This window comes from Haemaphysalis longicornis, unplaced genomic scaffold (assembly GCF_048455015.1).
Source record: "Haemaphysalis longicornis isolate Haplotype H1 unplaced genomic scaffold, Haemaphysalis longicornis Haplotype H1 scaffold_3, whole genome shotgun sequence".
NCBI classification, from domain to species: domain Eukaryota; kingdom Metazoa; phylum Arthropoda; class Arachnida; order Ixodida; family Ixodidae; genus Haemaphysalis; species Haemaphysalis longicornis.
The window spans coordinates 106,212,726-106,235,879 of NW_027526335.1; the positions used below are offsets into that span (position 1 = coordinate 106,212,726).

The following is a 23,154-nucleotide window of genomic DNA, read 5'->3' on the forward strand; positions in this document are numbered from 1 at the left end:
AGGCCGTTTGCTCGAGATGGTATTGCAGCCGGTTGTTGATGATTCTCTCGGTGAGCTTGCAAATAATAGGTGTGAGGGCAATCGGTCTAAGGTTTCCAGGTTGACGAGAGTCTTTTCAAGGCTTAGGAATGGGATGAATGATGGTTAGCTTCAGGTCTTCGTTGACCGTTCCTTGCTCGGAGGATTGATTGATTGTAGAAAGAAGAGCTTCTTTAGCGGCTGTGGGCAGATTGTCTTTCAAGTGGAATAATTGTGGTCCATGGCCGGGACGAACGCGGCTAATCAATCTTCTTATGCTCGGGAAGGCAGGCCGGCCGGCCCTAAAACGAGCCAGGGCCGGGCCAAGTCCTGGAAAATCGGCTCGTACAGTGCTCTAAAAGCTCCATTTAGATGCTTTCTTTAAAAAAACAAAATGTGTGCTTTTAATTTAAACTTAAATTTATATATGCCGAGACGTACTCCCTCCGTGTGATGAAATGACAAATCATTTGGATAATTGTGCAGCTATTGGACGATAAGGCATAAACGTTGAACACAGCGCTGGGCTTGCTGACCCCTTACCTTTGAACTCGGGCTGCCCAGTTATGCTGTTTTCGGGCCGATACAGCAATTCGTCCCGTGACAGCACCTCCTTAATTGACTTGAAATTGTTGAGAACCACAACGTATTTAGTACCAACCGTAAACCTGCAACAAAGGTAGAGAATGAACATCGTGTTGGGCACAGCCTGACACAGCTTTCGATCTGCGTATGCGCTTGAGGGATCCGCCATTACTACCCGTGGCTCTCCCTTATCGCAGATACCGTCTTTACCGGGTGTGTTAGGGACACGGGGATCAACTGCATACGGGAGCTGCTACATAGCATAAGTCATCGAGCGGTCAGCCACCGGCATAACAAAAGGTACTAAATTTCGTCAACAGCGGGCTCAAAGAGAGACCTTTACGCATGAAGTTAAAAATCAAAGCCGTTCCATTCAACGTGCAAGCTGTCGGGAGTGCAGAGCAGTGATTGTGATTCGCCCTAATGGGCTGTGGCGCCGTTATACGCTTACTGCTACGACACATCACGCTCTTCGCCGTCTAGCCTCACTCCTCTCCTGATGAATTGAACAGGGGTTTGTCCAACGCATTTAAAACTTGCCGCCTCCGCTGTGCTTGCGCGCCCGCTGCCACAAACAGCGCGAGCGGAAGTTTTGTTTTGTGTGATATTGCTTTTCATTCCGCACGTGCCGGCGCCTTACAGCACATTTTGGAAAGCGCCATGTTTTTTTTTTTTTTTGCGCTGCCACTTTTCTCCGCTTCCTATCATAAAAACCAACCCAACGAGCATTCCCAAATCAATGAACGCGGGGGCTGCCAGTTAATCACCTGTATTTTGCCTCAATTGTACCTGCAGGTTTCTTTGCGCTAAACAACGGGGAGATGAATGACAAGCGCAAGCGGTTCATGGGTTTCCAACGGTTATAAGTGTACAAACGGCTTTTTTTTCTAAGCTTGTGTGCGACTCCATGATCACAGTGCGCCGTGGGGCGACCTACGACGAAAAGGCGAGCTTTTGAAGTGCGTTGCACCCAAAAAGCGGAGAGCGGTGTGAGAGAGAGAGAGAGAGAGAAACTTTATTTGAGCCCCATGGGGCTAGTCTGGGTGGCGGGTGACCGGCGGTGGTAACCGGCCGGTGACCATTGCAGCTCGCTGAATGACCTTAGCCTGGACCTCACGGTCCGAGCTGCACAACGCCTTCGCCCAGTGCTCTCCGTCTGTGAAGGGGGGGAATGGGTTTTGGGGGCACTGCCACATGCAGTGGTCTTGGGTATCGAGGGACCCGCAGTCGGGGCACAAAGGGGTGGGGTACAAAGAAGGGTAGATAAGGTGAAGTCGATATCGGCAGGGGAGTACGTGTGTCTGGGTGAGTCGCCATAGGCGTTCCTCTTCGTTGGAGAAGGTCGGAGCGGCTGGGGGTAGTTGGCGGCGGGAGAGGCGGTAGTGCGAGGTTATGTCGTTGAAGGTAACAAGTCTGTCGCGGGCTGATAGGGCTCCGTGGAAGGGCTCAAGGCCAGGACCAGCTCGGACGGTGAGCTCTCGAGCGGCCCTGTGTGCTGCCTCGTTCCCCCACACACCCGCATGGGCCGGAGTCCATACCAGCTCGACTGGGGTGGTGGGAGAATTTTGAAGAAGGATTTTGAGGGCCAAAGGCGAGATCATTCCTTTGGCGAAATTTTGAACGGCCGTTTTGGAATCGGAGATTACGATGGAGGGGGGCGGCCTGAGGGTAAAGGCTAGGGCTACTGCCGCCTCTTCCGCGGTCGCCGGGGAGTTAGTGTACAGAGTAAGGGAAGCAAGCGGAGGGGCGTCAGGGCCATTAATGACCGCTACCGCATAAGCTTCACGGCTCCTGTATCTCGCAGCGTCGACGTAGACGGTGGAGGGGGTGATTGGGTACCGCTTGGTTAACGTCCTCGCCCTGTGCTCCCTGCGCGCTCGATGAAACGTCGGGTGCATATTGCGCGGTATGGGTCTAACCGTTATTAGCTCATGAATGTGGCTGGGAAGGGGAATGGGCGCGTCGATAAAGAATGGGCTGTCAAGGCGCAGCCGTCGGAGAAGCATTCTGCCTGAGAGCGTGGCTGTGAGACGAGTGAGCTGACTCAAGAGATGCGCCTCAATCAACTCTTCGGCGGTGTTAAAGACCCCAAGTGATTCAAGGCGGGCAGTGGATGTGCTCTGAGGTACCTGCAGCGCTGTTTTATAAATTTTCCTAATTAGACAATTAATTTTAGCTAATTCGGTGGGCGAAGGTAGCAAGTAGGGAAGAGAGTAAGTGATGCGACTAATAATGAAAGCCTGTATCAGCCGAAGGCGCTCTGCCTCTTTGAGCCCCTGATTTCGGGTAGCTATACGACGTATGAGATTGATAGTTTGATTCACCTGAGAAGTGAGGTGTGCTATGAACGTGGTGTTAGCACGGTTGCTCTGTATGTATAGGCCTAAGATTTTCAGGCATTGCACCTGGGGAACGGGCTGTTCGTGAACTCGGATTGTAATGTCCGGAGGAGAAGTGCTTCTGCTGGCACGTTTAGCAGGAAGGATTAGTAGCTCCGTTTTCTCCGGTGAGCATTCAAGTCCAATGCCACGAGCGTAGGCAGCGACGACATCTGCTCCTTGTTGAAGGGTATCCTCAATGTGCCCATCACTGCCCCCGGTCGTCCACAAGGTGATGTCGTCGGCATAAAGACTGTGATGAAGGGATGGTATGTTATTCAACTGCTGGGGGAGATTAATCATCGCTATATTGAATAACAGTGGTGACAGGACAGCGCCCTGCGGGGTACCTATTGAGGGTAGGTGTATTATGTCAGAGCGCAGGTCGTTGATCTGAAGGACTGCAGTGCGATCGGTAAGGAAATCGCGAATGTAATTGTAAGCACGAGCCCCCGGGGCTAGGGCTGTCAGGTTTTGCAGAATGGCTTTGTGGGAGACTCGGTCGAAAGCCTTTCGCAAATCGAGGGCGAGTATCGCTGCAGAGTCTACACGAGACTGGGGAGTTATAATGTCGTGCTTTAGTTGGAGGTGAACGTCCTGAGTGGAGAGTCCGGCCCGAAAGCCGAACATGGTGTGGGGGAATTGTCCTGTGTGGGTGAGATGCTGAACCAAGCGTGCGTGAATGACATGTTCAAGGACTTTTCCTACACAAGAGGTGAGGGAAATGGGCCGGAGATGCGCGAGGTCGAGAGGCTTGCCGGGTTTAGGAATGAGCGAGACCTTTGCGTGCTTCCATTCGGGGGGGATGGTACCGGCTTCCCAGTGATGGTTGTAATAGCGCGTTAAGATCTCGATGGATTGATCATCCAGGTTGCGAAGGAGCTTGTTGGTAACGCCGTCTTCCCCAGGTGCCGAGCCCGGGCGAATTTTTATTAATGCGGCGCGAACCTCCGAAACCGTGATTGCGCGGTCCATGTCTGAGTTTTCAGAGCCCCCGTAAACAGGGAGGGGCTCCTGAGTACCCTGTGCTAGGTATAGGTCCCGGAGTCTTGATAGAAGTTGCTCGTTAGTTCCGTCAAATTTGTGTATGATTGTAGTTAGACGATTTCGGCTAGTCGTTTTAGAGTGGGTTGGGTCGAGCATGTTCCTTAAAATAGCCCATGTACGACGCATGCCGAGGTTACCTCTCATGCTGTCGCAAAATTGCCCCCACTGAGCTCGGGCTAATTCGGCTGTGTAGGTCTCAATCGTTTTATCGAGGCGGGCTAGTTTTAGTCGTAGACGGCGATTGTGTTTTTGTCGGCGCCATCGCGTTTGGAGGCTTGTGTAAGCCTCCCATAGATGTTGCAAACGCGTGTCGACTGTTTCTGAAGGAATGTCTGGGTCCAAAGGGAGGTCATGAGTTTTCTTAATATCTATAAGGCTACTAAGCCAACTCTGGACCGACATATCATCGTCGGGTGGCTCCTGCCCCTGACAGGTCTCCCTGAATGCTGGCCAGTCGGTGATGTGGGTCTGCCGTAACCGTGGGGCGAGTGATGTATCGAGTTGGAGAGTGGACTGAATAATAAAATGGTCACTGCCCAAAGTGTGAGGAGTGCAGTGCCATTTCAGTTCTTTGACTCGGTGCGAGAGCGTCAGGTCCGGGGAGGTATCGGTTTGGGCACTGTTACCGATCCGAGTGGGGACGGTGGGATCAGATTCGACTGCGAGCCTTCGCGCCTGCACCACCTCCCAGAGCAGCCTCCCTTTCTTGGTTGTACGCGTGTAACCCCAGGTTGTATGCGGGGCGTTAAAATCTCCAAGTATAATTAGAGGGTGGTGAGCAGCCGCTCGCTTGGTCAGCGTAAGTAAGTTGCTGAAGTTATGCGTGTGTGCTTTGGGGCTGCTATAGACATTGAGGACATATAGCCTAGAGGCAGTGCGCTTTGGCGGATAGAGGACGACTAAATCATGCGGAATAGAGATACTGTCGAAGACGTGATGGTCCGCAGGAATGTTGCGCTGAACAAGCACCGCTGTGTACGGGTTGTTGGGAGTATGAAAGGATTGATAGCCTGTTAATTTAATGTGTTTACCAGGTTCTTGGATAGCGATGAGGGTGGGAGGAGTAGCTTCTGTCGAGATTAGTTGTTGAAGGTTGTGTCGCTTGCGGGTGAACCCTCGGCAATTCCACTGCCACACAACCAATGGGCTACGGCATTTAGACATCATCCTCGTCCGCGGGGGGGAGGGGGGTATTGTGAGCTACGGCCTGAGACCCAATAAAGTTGCGGAAATCGAGGCGCATCATCTCAATGGTAGACTGAAGAGCCGTCTGATTTTGTAGGAGGACGTTGTGGAGTTGTAGGTATTCCTCTCTGTGGCTGGCGATTGTTTGTTCCAGGATTTCTAGCTTTTCATCCCGCGTGGAAGCGCAGGGCGAGTCGCCGGTCGAGACAGCCTTGCGTTTGGGCGGGGGAGACGCGGCGGGCTCGGTGGTTTCAGGAGATTGCGAGGGGGGAGACAACTGTATATCCATTTGTATGGGCTCATTCTCAGGAGGAGACGTCGGAGAGGGTTGCTTTTTCGCGAGTTGAAGTTCGCGTTTAAGAGACGCGTTCTCCTGCCTGAGGGTAGCTACCTCGGCACGAATGGCACGCAGCTCCTTAATAAGCTCTAAGTGAGGGTCGCTGTTGTGGGGGAGGAATGGAGGTTTCGACGGAGCGCTACTGGGCAACGAGCGTGTGCAGCTCACCTGGTGATGTTTCTTGGCAGCGTCTTGCTTCGTGGCGTTGTGTATGCCAGCAGTCTTGGAGGGGAGCTTGTTCAGGAGAGGCGGAAAGTCCTCCTCCTTGGTGGCGGATGCTGCCTTGGAGTTGGCCGCCTGTGCGTACGTAAGCGGCTGCCGGCGAGGTTGGTAGCGGCGAGGACACTCAGCTGAACCAGTCAGGTGGGGACCGTCACACACAATACACTTAGGAGTGCACTCGTGGTCGTCGGGTGCACTGGAGAGTCCACACTTGGGGCAGCGCTGGGCAATTTGCGTGCTCGGGCAAACGTCCTGTCGGTGTCCGGGCTGCCAACACGCCGTGCAAGCCTCAGTTTTGCGTCGGAAGGGCTTGCAACGGTAAGTTGCAGCACGATATCGGACCCAAAAGGGCACTCGGGTTCCATTAAAGAGGATCTTGACAATATTGGAAGAGTTGAGTCGGCGGGCATCCAAAATTTGTAAGTCAGGATTGTAGCGGCAGACGCTATCGAGGACCTGCTCGGCCGTATCGGTCTCAGGAACATTGAAGATGACGCCAGTTGTGGTGTTAGCCGGGGCGGCGACGTGCGTAGAGGTAGCGTATTGCTTGCCCTGCACCGTAAGCGTGACGATCTTTTCGTAGTTGCGTGCGCGATCTTCAGACGGCGTGCTTACGATGATGAAGTTAGAAGTCGACTGAATGCGCACTTGGTCTTCGTCGTTGTGAGAGACTCCGGCCTGTCTCTGGATGGCATCGGCTAGAGCGGCTACCGACACCGTCGACAGAGCGAGACCCCCTCTGGGCCTGAGAATTATTTTGACGTCTTTTTCGGGCAGGGGTGATGCGGGTGGGTGGCGCTTGGGCGCGCGCCGGCCGCGCGTGGGTGGGGAGCTAGCAAGATGGGCACGTGCCTGCGAGGCGGCCCTTTGCTCGGCCTCCTTGAGAGCGAACTGCTTGTGGCGGATAGTGGCCCAAGTCGGGTCGGACATTTCAGATGGATCAATGTCCTCACCTTCTACTATTGTTTCCATGGGTGATTGGCCGGAGTGGCGGAGAGCTACGAGTTGCTGCATAGCCACGGCAGGAGAGATGAAACGACGATCCTCCGTCGATCTGTCAAGGCGAGTCGAGGGTCCGCCGCGCTAACCCTAGAACCAGGGCTAGCGCTGCCACCGCCTTGGCGTGGTTTTCCGAGGCGAGAAATTCGCATCCAGTGGTCCAAATGGTCGGTCGGTGGTGTCCGGTAGGTCCTTACACCTTGCCGATTCACAGGGTACCACTCAGAAACGCCAGGGAACTGATGAGCCACAAATTAAACATTGAAAAACGGAGCCGACGTGGAGCTTGTCTTCATCGCGTGGCCCCCTGGCGGGCTTCCGAGCGGTGTGAATGCAACTCAAGCCTCGTGGCTAACACCGCGGACGTGCTTCGTGATTCGCAATATTGCACAACAGTGTTACGGGCAACTATGGCCAAAAAAACCCCAGTTGTGCTTTTCTTATTGCCTGCTACGAGCGCTCTACTTGGCCAGGAAGAGGTCCATTGTTGCTATATAATTTACTAAGAGTGTTGCCGGTCTAAAGCTAAAGCTATTAATACAAGGCGGGGCGCAACTGGGGGTTTTGCGGTCGCAACGAGGCTGTACCTTTAATAGCGTTAATCAATGACAACTGGTGGCTTCGAGGCACTGGCACGTCACTAACTAAGCATCATCTATGTATGTAGGCACCCGTACATGATGCCTTTTCCCGTCCCTGTAAATTTTCACCCTCAAATCTACGCATTAAGCATGCGACTTTATTGCTGGCTCACGAAAACCGAACTCATACCTTTGCAGGTTTACGCAAGCAGAAACACACCGTCAGGTAGCATAAGGTGCCGAGGAAGTATAAATGCACATCAGGTTGAAGTAGCGCCGGAGGAAAGGCCTCCTCCACTGGATTTCGGCTATTTCGGCGCAGTTACACTGGCACTCTCTGCATACACAAGGGCCGGCCCGAGCAAGATTCTCATTGGAGTATCGTCTAAATATAGTAGCTATATAGCGCAGCATGTATCGAAGGTCGTGCGCTCTACTTTGGAACCAAGCTATTTACATGTCGGTTTCCCGTTGTACCGTGCGCCAATGAAAGTCGCGTTCACAAAAAATCACACGCGGTCGACCCAGAGTCTAAAAGGGTCCGTCGACCCCATTCTAGTGCAGATATTTTGAGTAAAAATTATGCTGACTGGCCGTTCAGACGAATCCACCATCACGCCGAGTTTCATTACTTGTCGTAATGAGTGGCTCAATGGGGGCGTTGTATATCCTACTGAATTCCCGTCTGCTGGCAACACATTGCCGTGTACGAAGATAGTATGGTTAGAGGAAAAGGCTGTAACTGTGTGTTTGTCCAAAATGTCCTGAACTAAGTTATATGAGAGATAGCCCGTCACGTGTCTCTCACTTTACGCAGAGTTTTATCCACTTTTCACAAACATGCACCTCACAGTAAAGTTGTCAATCTCTTTAAATTTCCGTCTACTCTCAATTCATGACCTTCTACGGGGTGGGAATGGACAGACCGATGTTTGTCCCCTAGAGAAAAACTTTAGTCCTTGCATGTAACATTCAGATATATATCTTGGAAGTACATTCGATAGCAATTTACAAACAATCTTTTGTTTCGTGCACTCCTTGGACAGCACGCGGCTTTGCTCGTCATCCTTCTTGACAGATTGGAAAGGCAGTAAGTTTTTTTGCTTTTTGTTGATATATCTCTGTACTTTTGGGTGGAACGATCGATGGTTGGTTTTCACGCTGGCTGGAGCTGTAAGCAGTCACGTGCATTTACTGCAATGGCAGAGGTAGACAACCCCGCTTAGGACACGCAAATGGTGGAAGTGCGCTTTTTTGACAAACCAGATAGAAAAAGCAGTCTCCGATATATTCGTACAATGCGTAATCTTTAGAAATTGAGCGCGTGCCTCTAGGCTCTTGGATGTAAGCTTTCCAGTCTCGTTTACGTCATTTCAGCAAACATGTTTCGCGAAAAGCGCATCTTCAAAGCAGCGTCTCCTGCGTAATCCACTGGGAGGCACGACTGCTTACATATAAATGTGCTTAGTCTTTACCTTATTCTATTTGAAGAGCAGTTAGCCCCTTAAACTGCTTACCCTATAACTGGTCCGTATTGCTTGGCCAGCTCTATGCACCTTCGGTAGTTGTATACGTTCTTTTGGTAAAGCAGGTGTCCAATGATCGGAAGCCCCTTCGGGCCAGGTGGCAGCTTTTTTGCAACAAGACTTCGTTGCCTCTTTTGCCAAAGTAAAAGCTTGATGGCGCCTGCCAAGATGAAAAGATACGCCCAGTCCACACAGCTCTCCTGAAAATAATACATAAGCATCCGTTGAATACCTAAACGTACAAATCATCAAGGATCAAACAGGGTTCAACCGACATGTTAACATAATAATGCAGAATTTCAGGAAAAATAAAAACTGTACAAGCTGCAAAACTTATTGAAATGCTGCAGCACGGCGATCCACAGTTCACTCTGAACTTCTCTTTAAGGGCTTACTAAGAAAACTGTCATTGGTGATGGCGCACAATAATTTAAACACGATACTGTTATAAATGCAAAATACCAGTGTTGGCTCTACTGTGGATCCAATGCCGAAACGTCTGAGCACGTGAACTGGAAGCAACATGAATATGATAACTTGTATTCTATGTGCATTATATATACGTCTTCGTTACACCTCAAAATATCTGGCCTGGAGAGTTAAAACCTTAAAAAGTGAGCAATTCGACAGAGACTGAGGGATGAAAATGTTGGGCATCCCACGTCAAACCACTTCTATCATTTATTTGCCGCAATCTTAGTGAACAGGAAAACCTATACTTTACATTACAGCAGGAAAAAAATCTCTGACTATTACTATACGCCTGGAGATTCGCGATCGCTGCGCCGCATGCCGCCGCTTCTCCCTGGCGTTTTCTGGATGAGCGCAGCGAGGCTATGATAATGGTCATGGGCGTTTTCCTTTTCTTCGCTTGTTTTTGTCGTACGGAGCCCTCAACAAGTTCTTATGGTGACACCTCTAAGCAAATAGTACGTTTCGGGCACTTTAACAAAACAGGTGCGTCTTGGTAGAGTGCTCGAAAGCCAGCAACAGCTATCCGGGGTCACGGTTCTGTGCCCTTCTTGGCCGCTCTTGGGGGCATCGGCGACGTCAGAAGCATATCACCACTGTCACCTCCGGTTACGCCAGCAGGATTGCATTCTATTGTCACTCTGTTTAGACGTGATACTGGCACATTGAGAAGTTGGTTTCGTTCAGCAGCGCGGACAATGAATGCAGTTTTGTTTCGAATACATACGCCATAAAAAATATGACTCAGGGATGTCAATAGCAAATGCTTGGTAATAACTATTTACGAATAAATTGAGAATGAGGGCAAGGCATGTAATACGGAGGCTGGATAACTGTGGGTCACATTAAGGGTAGTGGATGCCTAGAGAAGGCAAGCGCGGCAGGGGGCGGAAGAAAGTTTGATGGGCAGATAAGATCAAGACGTTCGCGATGATAATTTGTTCGCAGTTAGCACAGGACCGGGATGATTGGAGATCTATGGAAGAGGCCGTTACCCTGCAGTTGGTGTAGATAGGAAGATGAGGATGATGATAATGATATTACACGGCTGCGCGTCCCTCAATGTGCGCCCATTCATACCTTATAGGAAGAACCAATGAAAGTTAATGAAACCCCGAAAAAAATAAAGCATCTACAAGTCCATAAGAAACAGAATAGCTCGAACAGGAATGAAAAAGCCCAGTACAGCTTCGGAAATGCTGAAGTCGTATGTCTCTTAGGGCTCATCAGACCAAAAATGAACTGCTATTTCGCACGATATATGGGGCAGAGAGATGCGTAACTATACTTGTGTAGAAATGCGGAGCTAAATCAAGAAATAAACGCCTTAGTTATCACAGACAATCTGGACACTCACTTTCCCTTTATTTTTCAACTTGAAAAAAAAATTGATCCCTCGGTGGACGCATTCTTCGAAGTATTCATAGTAAGCAGTTCACAAGCGATAAAGGGTGTCTATAACATAAGAGGAAAGACCAAGGGCCGCGACGTCCTGATGATATGGTGGTGGTTCTATTTGCAAACTGGCGATGAGACGATGACGAAGCAGCTAAAGCGAGAGCTTCTCACGTGTGATGACGGGCACCGATGAAGGTAATTGAATAGGTGCCGCGATAAGGAAATAAAGAATTGAATTGAATTGAATTGATGATGATTATAAGGATTTAACAGTGTCGTTGGAAGAGTCAGGTATCAGCTAAGGCACGCTGATTTCAGTTTGTGTTAAAATGTTGGCTGGGCACATTTACATTACATTATGCTAAATTTGGAGAAACATCCACTTTCTTGCACACTACGGAGGGATGTACTTAGGTATGTTCATGACCGAACAACTGAAACATTACATATCCAATTTCCATCGGAACATGGGAAAGAATTTTGACCAGCTCGTCTCGTGAAGACACACGGGAGCTGATTGGGCAAGGGAAGGAGCTGCTGCATCCATGGTCCTGGATTTCAAGTTCCACCCTTGAGCTCTCGGCGAAGCCCTGCGTGGCCTGACCCGCACCTTTCTCGCAGGACGAATTTATAAAGGTCACTTCTCTCTCTCTCTCTCTCTCTCTCTCTCTCTCTCTCTCTCTAACATGTTTACCAGTTTTTCAATAGCTCCAGTACTCCTCCAGCAACAAAGATCTTCACTCTCTTTCCCTCTTGGCAAAAAACAAAAACAGTCAGTATGGCATAGATCGACAATGAACGATTTGAAACAAACACACTGCAACCTTCTCGCTCAAGCAGTCCAACACCCTGCAGTCGCAACCTTTCACGCTCACATATTAAGCCACAGAAGCAAAGAGGGCCTCAGTCTCTCCTGAGGCGCCGCGATTAAACACACTTGCGACAAGCCCTCCTCTCGCTGACCTTCAGTGCTCGTGAAGCGTAGATTGTAAATTCAGCAATTTCGTTCCAAAGCGCTCCCTAAGAGTCAAAGTAACGCTATCGCGTCCTACATCAGCATCTTAAAACGAAAACGTGGATATCATCTCCAACATTTATTTGCTGATTAGATATTGTTGCCCTGTTTATATTCCGCTGGAATATGCTGCTTGAAATACTTTTGCTCTACATCTCTAAGCTTTTAATGCTGCTTTTCATGCAATCTTTTTATCGAAGCCGAGCATACCGGCGTGTTCACCACTTACAGTAATTACTTTGTTGATTCCTACATAAACCACAGTGTGTTCATCGGTATGCTGTTTGCAAAAATGGCTGTGCAGGTATGCAGCCCAAACTAAATCCTCGCACCAATATATCAATAGTCGCACTTGTGTGGAACGGTAAATACACTCTGCGACTGCTGAGACTGAATTCATTATGCCTGCACAAAAGGCATATTTGCTGCTCTTTCTAAAATTTCCTCAAGGTAAGTTGCCAATCTAGCTTTTGTTGTACTTAGCGATGCTATGCTTTTGTTATTAGTGTTATAGTCAAATCTGGATACAACGAATTTAAAGGGACCGCCAAAATCATAATAGTGAAAATAATCGTAATAGGGACAAAATAAAAAATGCGCGGTAAAAATTGTGAGCATAATACAAGCATCCAGTTACCTTTACTGGGAACACGTGCACAATCGCGTTAGCCACTAACGCAAGTCTGTATGCACGTTTATTTGAAGAATGTGGTGATCTTTGCCTGATGTGTGCCACTCAACTGCTGCAAGACGAACGATTTGAAGCTGTCCACGCTGTTGTGCACTGCCTCGCTGGCATTGGTGCACCTGCTGAAAAAAGTGCGCATTTTTGCTACGCACTGCAATCTGCGTTAGACACGGCTTCTTTGCTTTGGCTTGCGGGCCCAGTCTCTTCGTCGTCGTCGTCGCTCTCGGCGTCCTCGTCGCTGGATCCGTCTTCGCGAAGAATGGTGTTGACGATGTCTTCAGTCGTCAGTTGAGCAGACCTACATGCTTCAGCGTCGCACTGCACGTAATCTTCAAAGTTGACTACAGCGTCCACGGCGAGCTTTTCTGCGACTTCATCCCATGCATAGCATTCTTCACTGTCTTCTCGCCGCCACTGGCTAGAACATGGCGGAGAGACCCCCCCAAGCGCTGGCTATGGCGATAGAGCTAACGCACATTTAGTATGCTCATGATGATAGTTGTACATGCCCACCATTAGTCGTCGTTCACACCAACACGAGTGATTTCGGACACTCGGAATTCGTTATTTTGAAGTGTTGTTTTTATCAGGAAGATAAAATTCGATATGTCATTCTGAAATAATCGCTGTTCTGAAATTCGAAGTAGTGAAATATTTTTACGTAGAAATTAATGGGGATACGGTAGGGGATTTTAAAAATGTTCGTTAATCTGAAAAAATATTAAGCTGGTGTTCGCAATAACGGGGTTTGACTGTAGAACGCATGACTGTGGCGAGTACCTCTTTATAGATGAGGGAATTTGAACTTTGCTCTTTGTTGTTGGCACAATAAATTTTCACTTTACTCTCAGCAACTCTTCCTGCGCCTACTCAACGTGCCTCTGTCCAAATTCTAAGCTGTGGCTCCAGGAAAGGAAACAGTTGCTACAGCAACACTTGTCACTGCATGTGACAACACCATAAACAAAGTGGACTGACGGCGACTTCATTGAATAGGAAGCATGCCGGTGATCACCGCTTACAGACATATAGCTCCCTTTGTACGTATCTAAGTAGGCCGCAGTTTGTCTAGAAAGTACTGTTAAGCCCACAAGGAATTATTACCACGTTTTGTTTCAGCAGGTAAAGCTCTTCTACCGTTGTATGTGTACTGTTGTCCCTTCTTCTCTGGTACGACATAAATAAATCCTACTGCAGTATGTTACAAAGTATTCATTTCACTACATTTTTTATATCTCTAGCTTCAAATATCATCCATCAGACGCTGAAAGTAATCCACAAGATTGCATGGTTAAGGGTGGTAGCAGCGATTGTGCCGCGCTTTGTTCACACCGAAGAATACAGTCAGCAGATTAGCATCGGAAAAGGGCTGTGTTGTGCTTGCAAGCCCGGGACGGCCTAGCAGACAATGGTTGCACTGGCGGGATCGTTCTGTGCAGGCGACCTACCATCACTTTTTTCGCATCTTCCTACCGAGATAACGTACTTACCCACCGCTAGTCGATGCACCAGCAATATTAAAAAAATCACCTGCTGCACCCACATACCAACTGCTTCCAAAGGATTTTAAGAGCAGAGAACTTTAAGGGCTCGCCTTGTCGTCGTAGCTCTCTCCCTGGACCCAAGTAGAGCCAAACGGCGTTCCGTCGTCGCGGCGTATCCTAGAGGCTTCGAAAGCCAAACGGTTTATATAGTCATAAGCGTTCCAAACTCGTAAACTTGTGAAGCGCTGGCGCTTGTCATACATCTCCCCGTTGTTTAGTGCAAAAAAAAACTTCATGTACATTTGAAGCAAAATATACGTAATCTAAGTACGCAAAATAATGGTCTGGGCTTTAGAAATAGCAGGGTGGACCTACAAGTTGAGTTTGCAGAATAACCTACGCATAACGAATACCTTCTTCTGTAAACAGGAGAGCTGGAAGTGGACGTGGAGGAGCCCGAATGGGGACCATAAAAATGAAATATAATTCATATTATGCGATAACCCTGGCGTCCTCAACGATGTGCAAGTACTCAGATGGGTAAGGTGTAGTGGCCATCGTATGGTAAGATCTCGAGTTAAGCTTGATTTGAGGAGGGACCGTAACAAGCTAGTACGAAAGAAGCCGATGAATAAGCTAACAGTAAGGCGTAAAGTAGAAGAATTCAGGATCGCGCTGCTGAACCGATAGTCAGCTTTTACCGAGGAAGCCGAGGTTACGACACAGGAAGCCAGCGACAACCTAGAGTGTGCAGTAGAAGTCAGGGGCACGATGGCTAGGCAGGATACTGGTAATCCTTCCAAGGAGACGAAAGATCTAATTAGAAAACGGCAAACCATGGCAATCTCCACCCTAGTTGACAGGATAGAACTAGCGGAGCTTTCGAAGTTAATCAATAAGCGTAAGACAGTTGACATACGGAAGTATAATCTGGAGAGGATCGAATACGCTGTAAAGAATGGAGCTAGCCTGAAAGCAGTGAAGAAGCGTCTTGGCTTGGGGAAAAAATTAAATGTATGCACTTAAATATAAGCAAGGTAATGTCATCACAAATAGGGATAAAATAGTCACAGTGGCCGAGGAGTTCTATAGGGATCTGTACAGTAGCCGGGACATCCAGGATAATGCCGAACAAGAAAGTAGTTCAGAGGAGATAGACATCCCACCAGTAACGACAGAAGAAGTAAGGAAGGCTTTGAAAAAATAAAAGGGGGCAAAGCACCTGGTGAGGATCAGATAACAGCAGACCACTTGAAGGATGGCGGAGAAATTGTACTTGAAAAACTGGCAAACCTGTATACGCAATGCCTAATGACCGCAATGGTACCGGAATCTTGGAAGAACGCGAACATCATCCTAATCCATAAGAAAGGTGAGATGAAGGACTTGACAAATTACAGGCCGATCAGCTTACTGCCAGTCGTCTACAAGGTACTTACCAAGGTAATCGCTAACAGAATTTGTGCAACCTTAGATTTCAGTCAACCTAAAGAACAAGCAGGGTTCCGTAAAGAATATTAAACAATGGACCATATTCACACCATAAATCAGGTGATAGAGTAGTGCGCTGAGTATACTGAGAAAACATTTGACTCGGTCAAAACCTTAGCAGTCATTCAGGCATTACGGAACCAGGGGGTAGATGAGAATTATGTAAAAATACAAGAGAATATCTACAATGGGTCCAGAGCTACCATTATCCTCGATAAGGAGAGCAGTAAAATACCTATAAGGAAGGGCGTCAGACAGGGAGACACAATCTCTCCAATGTTATTCACAGCATGTTTACAAGAAGTACACAGAACGTTGAATGGGGAACAGGTGGGAGTAAGGGTTAACGGAGAATACCTCAGTAACCCCAGATTTGCTGATGACGTTGCCTCTCTAAGTAACTCGGGGGACGAATTGCAAAGCACGCTTTCCGCACTAGAAGAACAGAGTCGTGGGCCTGAAAATTAATATGCAAAAAACTAAAGAAATGATCAATAACCTCGGGACAGCAAAGCAGTTTAGGATAGGGGGCGAGGTAGTGGAAGTGGTAAAGGAATATATCTACTTAGGCCAAGTTGTGACCCCGGATCCCATCTATGAGGCAGAGATAATTAGAAGGATCAGAATGGGGTGGAGTGCATACGGCAGACATTCTCAGATAATGTATAGCAGCCTACCATTGTCCCTGAAGAAGAAAGTCTTTGACAGCTGCATCTTACCGGCACGCACCTACGGGGCAGAAACTTGGAGGCTCACTAAGAGGGTTCAACGTAAATTGAGAACGACTCAGAGGGCAATGGAGCGGAAAATAATAGGTGTAACATTAAGAGACAAGAAGAGCGCGGAGTGGGTCAGGGAACAAACGCGTGTTAAGGACATACTAGTAGGAACCAATTAGAAGAAATGGACGTGGCCAGGGCATGTAATGCGCAGGCAAGATAACCATTGGTCATTAAGGGTAACAGAGTGGATCCCTAAAGAAGGCAAGTGTGGCAGGGGGCGGCAAAAAGTTAGATGAGGAGATGAGATGAAGAAGCTTGCAGGGATAAATTGGTCACAGTTGGCACAGGACCGGCGTAATTGGAGAATAATGGGAGAGGCCTTTGCCCTGCAGTGGGTGTAGATAGGCTGGTGGTGATGATGATGATGATACGTAATCAACCGCCAGCGCCCTCGTTCTGCAGTTAGGAACCCTCGTTGTGTCGGTTTTTACGACAGTAAGCGAACAAAAAGTGCCAGTGCAACGCCGGCGCGTGCGGGAGAAAAAGCAAGCACAAAACGAACAGAACTTCCGCTGGTGCACTTTCAGGCAGGGGGCGCGCGAGCACTTAGAAAACCACAGGTCTACGTAACGCAATTAGCCCCATGGTGGTTGAACTATTTCAGCGGCAGTGTGTCCTCGGTTATTAGTATGAAACTTTATGCTTAACCCAGGCTAAGCGATTGTGGCGCGATGTGGACGCCCTAGGAAGCGCCGTTTGCCCTACTGTTTTTAAACGGACACTAAAGTGTGAAAACAAGTTGACCTGTCTTGATAGATTACGGTCCCGAGAATGTAAATACACAGTTATCGCAACTATGAGTTGTTGATTAAGGGAGATAACGCCAAAAACATGAAAACGGGTGCAGATGCCGCGTTTGATTTTAGGTACTACGGTTTCTGATGTCAGGAAAGTTGTGAAGAGCCAGAGCTCATTGAAGAAGCATCTATAACTGTTTTCCTCAAATTAACAGTTTCTCAGCGGTGAAGCACGTGAAACCAACGCAAATCAATGCTCACAGTGAGGTGATATAACTAAAAAAACACAGATTGCAGCTTTTATACATCGGGAGACCTGGTGTCTTCCTCGCGCTTAAGCAAGTCATCATGCTTTCGGTTTCGTTTTGCATAGGCATTGGTGAACCGTGAGCGCAGTCAATAGAGAGTTTTAGCTCACCATTTCTGACGGTCCGCTCCGCTCCGATAGCAAGCGGGAGCGCCATTGCGCATGCGTGGCGCGCTAGCGCGCTACCGGAGATACCGGAGCGGGGCCCCGCTCCGCTAACCGGGGCTTCTTAGCGGACCGTCGCGGCAGCTTACGCTACCGTGCGGAATTATAACTAGCTGCCCCCGCGATGCGAGCGCGCTGCAGCGAACTTCCTTTCTTCATTTCAAACACGAGCGACGAAGCCGCGAAAGCGCTTCCGGATAGGCGATGGTGCCACACACCTCAAAGATCTTTAGAACGGAAGCGAAAAACGTCGACCGAAGCGCGGGGCTGCTTCTATGCAGCGCTGAGAAAGGCAGCCTTGGCTTGGTTATTCCAAGGTTTATCGGCTTCTTTATTGTTATTTAGAAAAATCGTACTATGTCAGCGACTAAATTATAAAAAAAAAAAGGTTAATTGAGGCCAAGAAACACCGTATTTTCCTTTGTTTGGGCGACCGAATACAAATTCTTATGTTTCCTTTAGGATGAAGTTTTGGTTTACAAGCGCACGCGAAATGACCAGTCACGCGAATCATTCCCCGTTGAGGGAGATAAGGTTATCGCTTAGCTAAAAGCCTTTCGGCTGCTTACGCTCCGGTTGTGCTGAGCGGGACGTCGGGAGCATAGCGGAGCGTCAAAAACGGTCAGCTAAAACTCTCCAATAACTTGGGACGGGAAACGCCGGGGCTTCTGCATGCCATCCCTCTCCCCCCCCCCCCCCCCCCCCCCCGCTACCGCAAAAAGAACCGGCAAAAGAAAAAAGATGTGGTTAAGTGACCCGTCTGATCTAATCCTCCATTCTCCGTGCCCGGATAACGCCATTGTTAAAGCGTGCCAGCATTGCAGGTGCTTTGCTAATGGGTCCGACCTTGTGCTCTTCCGTTCTGCGAGAGCCGCTGCTGATAAACAATCCGTAATTGCGTGCCCCGCATACCTTTGTCCTTGTTATTTAGTTTCGGCCCGAGACAGCCCGGCCCACGTACGAGGAATACTCGACATGGCTGGCATGCAGAGAGCATTTATGTCACGCTAGGATCGCGCGAAAAAATGGAATATGACATGGGCGTGATCGCAGGCGAGGTGAAATGAGGGCGCCGTCAAGGCGGGCACGACAACGCACCGGGCGGCCACGCTTGCACAATATTCGATACTACGCTTTTCGCTTCAGGAGGGCCTTCGCTCGAGGCCGGCTCGATGATTTATGGGTGGTCAGTGTAGGCGTGCACCGCGGGTGCTCGAGCACGTGAAAGGATTTTAAAAACGATAGTTTTTCATGGGCTACTTAAACCCAAAAATTTTGGTCTGTTTGTATGTCTGTCTGTATGTCTGTCTGTGACTCGATTCAGCCACTCTGCCAAAGTGAAACGAAGTCTGCGCAATAGCCTTATATAGTCACAGCCAAATCTAAACGTCAAAGACCGGCTTATGTGTTCATACTTGGAACACATTGTCCAACAGGAACGAGACATTACGCTAAAATAAGACAGAAAATTAATACACAAGGATTATTTACAGTGTTTCTTCAAAAGAATTCATGGATGCTTGATTTTTGCGAAATAAAATACTATAAATCGACTGCAGAAAAAAAAAACCCACTGTCGCCTTCTGTACTCCGCGCCACTATAGCTTCTGGCTGTATTTTAAGAAATCAAGCGGCAACAGTTATAAAATTCCACGTTCTGCTTGGAACGCACTTGGACTAGGGAAACGTGTTTCTATAAACGTTGAAGTAGCGCGCCTGGATTCACGCTCGTCTGCGCCGTACGGCAGCGCTAGCATCGAGTCACCCGCCCTGGAGCAGTGGAATGCGCTAAATTTAAAATCACTTGAGCAAACCTTTGGCGTGTTTACCTTGGGAGGAGCGCGACGCAAGAGGAACAACATGAGAGGTCAGCGAGAAAGTGAAGGCAGGCACTTACTTGGCAAATGTCGACAGACTATGGTCTTTTGTTGACATTTGCAAAGAAAGGAGCAGATGCGCGACCAATTTTTTTTTTCGTTCTGTCTGTGACACATTATTAAAGTTCAAGCAAGCCTGCGGGGCCCGAGAAACGTTGGGGTAAGGCATAGCATGTTGAAGTAAAAGCTACCGTTGCCAGCTTAAGAGTGCGTAGCACCCACCGGTTTCGCTCCGGACCGCACTGGTGCCTCGCTCAAACTTTGTGGCGCGACGGCTACGTCACGGAAAAATTGAGAGGGAAACAGGACAGAGAAGGGCCAACTTAATTTTCTTATTAATCTAAAAATAACGCATCGTTGCTCGTCGAAGAAAAGCTGAGAGAGCTACGAAACATGAGATCTTTCAGTAAAAACAAAGTTCATTCAGCCTTTAGTGTCCCATTAATAAAGTTGTTACCTGTCAATGTCTCTCTATCTCTCACTAACTCCGTGCGCAGAGGAAGGAGCAGGTTGTCGCATGGTGTCACATGTACGGTGTCGCATGCACGGTGTGGCGTGGACGGATTTGCCCACCTCCCGCTGTGGAGGCAGAAGGGAGGGAGCTTACCCGCCGCGGTGGCTCAGTGGCTAAGGCGCTGCGCTGCTGAGCACGAGGTCGCGGGTTCGATTCCCGGCCGCGGCGGCCGCTTTTCTAATGGAGGCGAAAAGCAAAAACGCCCGTGTGTACGAGATTTCGGCGCACGTTAAAGATCCCCAGGTGGTCAAAATTAATCCGGAGCCCTCCACTCCGGCGCGCCTCATCGCCTGCGTTGCGTCGGCGCGTTAAACCCCACAATCAATCAAGGGAGGGAGTTTCGTGCCGCTGACGCTTGTCTGAGGGTTCCCTTGCGCTAACCGTTGAATTTGCACGCGACGGAACTGCCGTTCTTGGGCCAGACGCCGTTGACGTTCGAGCGAAAACTAGAGACACACAGCTCTGCTGCTTCAGATTTCACACTGTTTGCAACTAGGTCCAATTTCTTATGAATAGGCACGATACACTCAAATTTTCGTCGTAACGGCAACTGACGTGAACACCGCGATAATCTGGACATCAAAACAAGAAATTTAGACACCGTGAGTGCATTGCTTCTCAAAACTGGGGGGCTATTCCAGAAGGCCCGAGTTCCGCCTACTCCCCAGTTTCCAGCTGCCTGGGTTATGATAGTACAGATAGGGGAGCATTCGATACACCTCGAGTGAAACCGCCGTAATCGCGCGCAGCACGGCTGCCATATTGAGCGTGCTGTATTGGGTCCGCTTATGTTGATAAAGTACGGCTTGTGCTATCTTCCGCATGCAGCACCACCTGAAATCGATCTGAAATACGATTTCCCTAGCATAAACTAGATAACCTCAATGCTATTTTCACATACCCAGCCTGGCTGTTGGCCACTCCCAGCGCGGGGCGGTCCATTTTCCTCGGTGTTCTGGGGTGCTATTCCAGAAAGCCCAGGATAGCTCGCTCGCGAGTTTTAAGTTGCTAGAGTTAACAAAGTAGTGATAGTACAGCATGCGATAAAGCTCAGGCGAAACCGGCGCAATCGCGCGGAGCACGCTTGACATTATCAGCGCGCCCAGTTGGGTCCGCTGACGCTGAAAAAGCACGGCTTGTGCGAACATCCGCGCACAGCACCATCTAGAATCGAGTTGCAATATGTCTTCCGTTGCGTAAAGTAGATAACCCAGCTATTCCTTTTAAAACTACGGACTGGCCCCAGCCTCCTTGTAAAGCTCCGCCCTCTATAAGCTGCGCGGGGCGGCTCCAATTTTCTCGGCGTTCTGTTCTTCCACTGAAATGTGTTTTCTACGTGGTTTGAGGCTGGCTGTAGTGAAAAGAACGCGCTTCTTGCGACTGTCAAACGTGACAGAATTTACACGCGGACGGCGGGCGTAGTATCAGACATCGCCCCAATTTAGCGTGTCATGAGCGTGTTTCAACATTTTACGAGTGCATTTTAGACGTTGAAGGGGGTCATCTGTCATCGACTGTGTTTTTGCTGTGTATGAATAGCTGCAGTATGAATAGCTGTATATGAATAGCCGCTACTATCGTTCGGACTAGAGCGAACTCTTCGTTTGGACCGAACACCCCCGCGAATGTGGCAGCATTTGACTGACGGTAGCCTGGAGATTTTGTTCGTTCATTGTTTGCTGCTAAGCTTTGCTACTGGAGCATCAAATGCAAGTGACTTCGTGGATGCGACGCCACCCGACCAAAGAGTGGACGCCGTGACAGCCATAGTTGGGTGGGGCTTCGGTCGCTACGCCGTGCCCACGAATGGGTTGGGTGTGTGTAATTGACACGAGAACTCGACCGAAACTCTGGAGAGATATTGCCCGGCCGAGTTGAACTCGTGACGCTTATGTTGGCGGCTGCTGCGGCGTGATTCATTGTTCACGGTCACCGTAGCAGGCATATATCTATCCCGACAGAGTTTTGTTTTTTGGAGGAGGCATTTCAAGACCTTTTTCGTATCTCGTAAGTACTATGCATTGGCTGTGAAGCCATCTGGCACCCGACCCCTTTGCGATGACTTTGAGGGGGCTTTCCCTCCATGACCACCGAGGAGCAAGTTTTGTGGGCGCTGCGGTTTTACGCGACGGACACCTTCAACGGAAGTGGTGGTAGTGACCGCACCAGTGACCGCCCCAGTCGACAGTCAGCCGGTGTGTGCGGAATAGGGTTACTGCAGACGTGTTTTTCGACTTTTTTTAGGTGGTTCGTCGGACATGGCTTCCGCAGGTTATACCATGCGTTTATCCGTCTGCAGCCGGCGCGTACGCTTCAGTCGTGACCACTCCATGGAAAGGAGGTTTCCATTGAGTGGCCGTGCTTCAGTTATCGTCTGCTAGCAAAACTTTCCAATGTGGCGTTGCATGACCATGCGCTTCATTTATCGTCAGCGCGGCAGACGGTTTCTATTGAGGCATTGCGTATCAAACAATTCTTGCGAAAACTTCATTCGCAGAACAGCATGTAATCAACGGCATGTGTTCATTATCGGAGGCGATCTTTACGCATTATAACGGGTTTTGTACGGCCTTTGTCATCTGTCAGGAGGTGGAGCATAAAAAACTTGGGAAGGGAGTTGAGACTGAAAGAAACAACTTGACGCCAGAAGGAGGGCGTAGGTATAGAGTCCATAAAAAAACGAACGACTGTAGAGAGCTTAGTCGAAGAAGAGCTGTAAAGAGCGATTTTATAAGTGAAATAAAGGGAGAAAAAAATTGAATAGGTGTGGTTGTTGCTATTCCTTTCTTCGTAGTACATCCTCAATTGGGTGACTTTCCTTCAACTGGGAGCTTTAAGGAGAGAATGGGCTCGGTTTTTGAAAATTCATAGAACTGTGAATTGGAAAAGCAAAAGTTGTAGAATAATTCATGACACGTCAACCGGATGACACTGAGAAGGACAAGTGCACATCAGTCGCGCAGAACCCTGATTATAGGGAGGCTGTGGTTTGTGCCAGTCTTTTGCTGACGGGTTCACGGCGAAATGAAAGTGAAGAATGTGACGCAAACATGGTATAGCAGAAAAGAATCCGGCCGAAGTAATGCCAAAATTCCTGCAGAAAGACACAGAAACAAAAGCGAGGAAAAATTGGGAAGTGCAATATAGCAGACAAGAATTCCCGCAAGTACATTTATGAGTTGTTAATAAGTATCGCAAGTACAATGTATCAGACTCGCCAGTACAATGTATCGCAGTACAAAGTATCGCAAGTACAATGTATTAAGACTCGCCAAGCTTCCGCCTTTAAATAAGGTAAGCAGATCTAAGTGCCCCTAGGAAATTTCGTATCTGAAATCGGACGGAGG

General features: G+C 48.8%; 1 protein-coding gene across 1 annotated transcript in view; it reads right to left on the reverse strand.

Annotated features, from left to right (window-relative positions):
- Positions 1-23,154, reverse strand: part of LOC144175362 (cytochrome P450 2A12-like) — a 74,017-nt gene that overhangs the window by 42,866 nt on the left and 7,997 nt on the right. Inside the window, exons 2-3 of the mRNA XM_077704444.1 lie at positions 8,870-9,078; positions 562-686 (exon numbers count right to left, since the gene is read on the reverse strand). Of these exons, the coding sequence (XP_077560570.1) occupies positions 562-686; positions 8,870-9,078 (334 nt within the window). The remainder of the gene's footprint in view (positions 1-561; positions 687-8,869; positions 9,079-23,154) is intronic.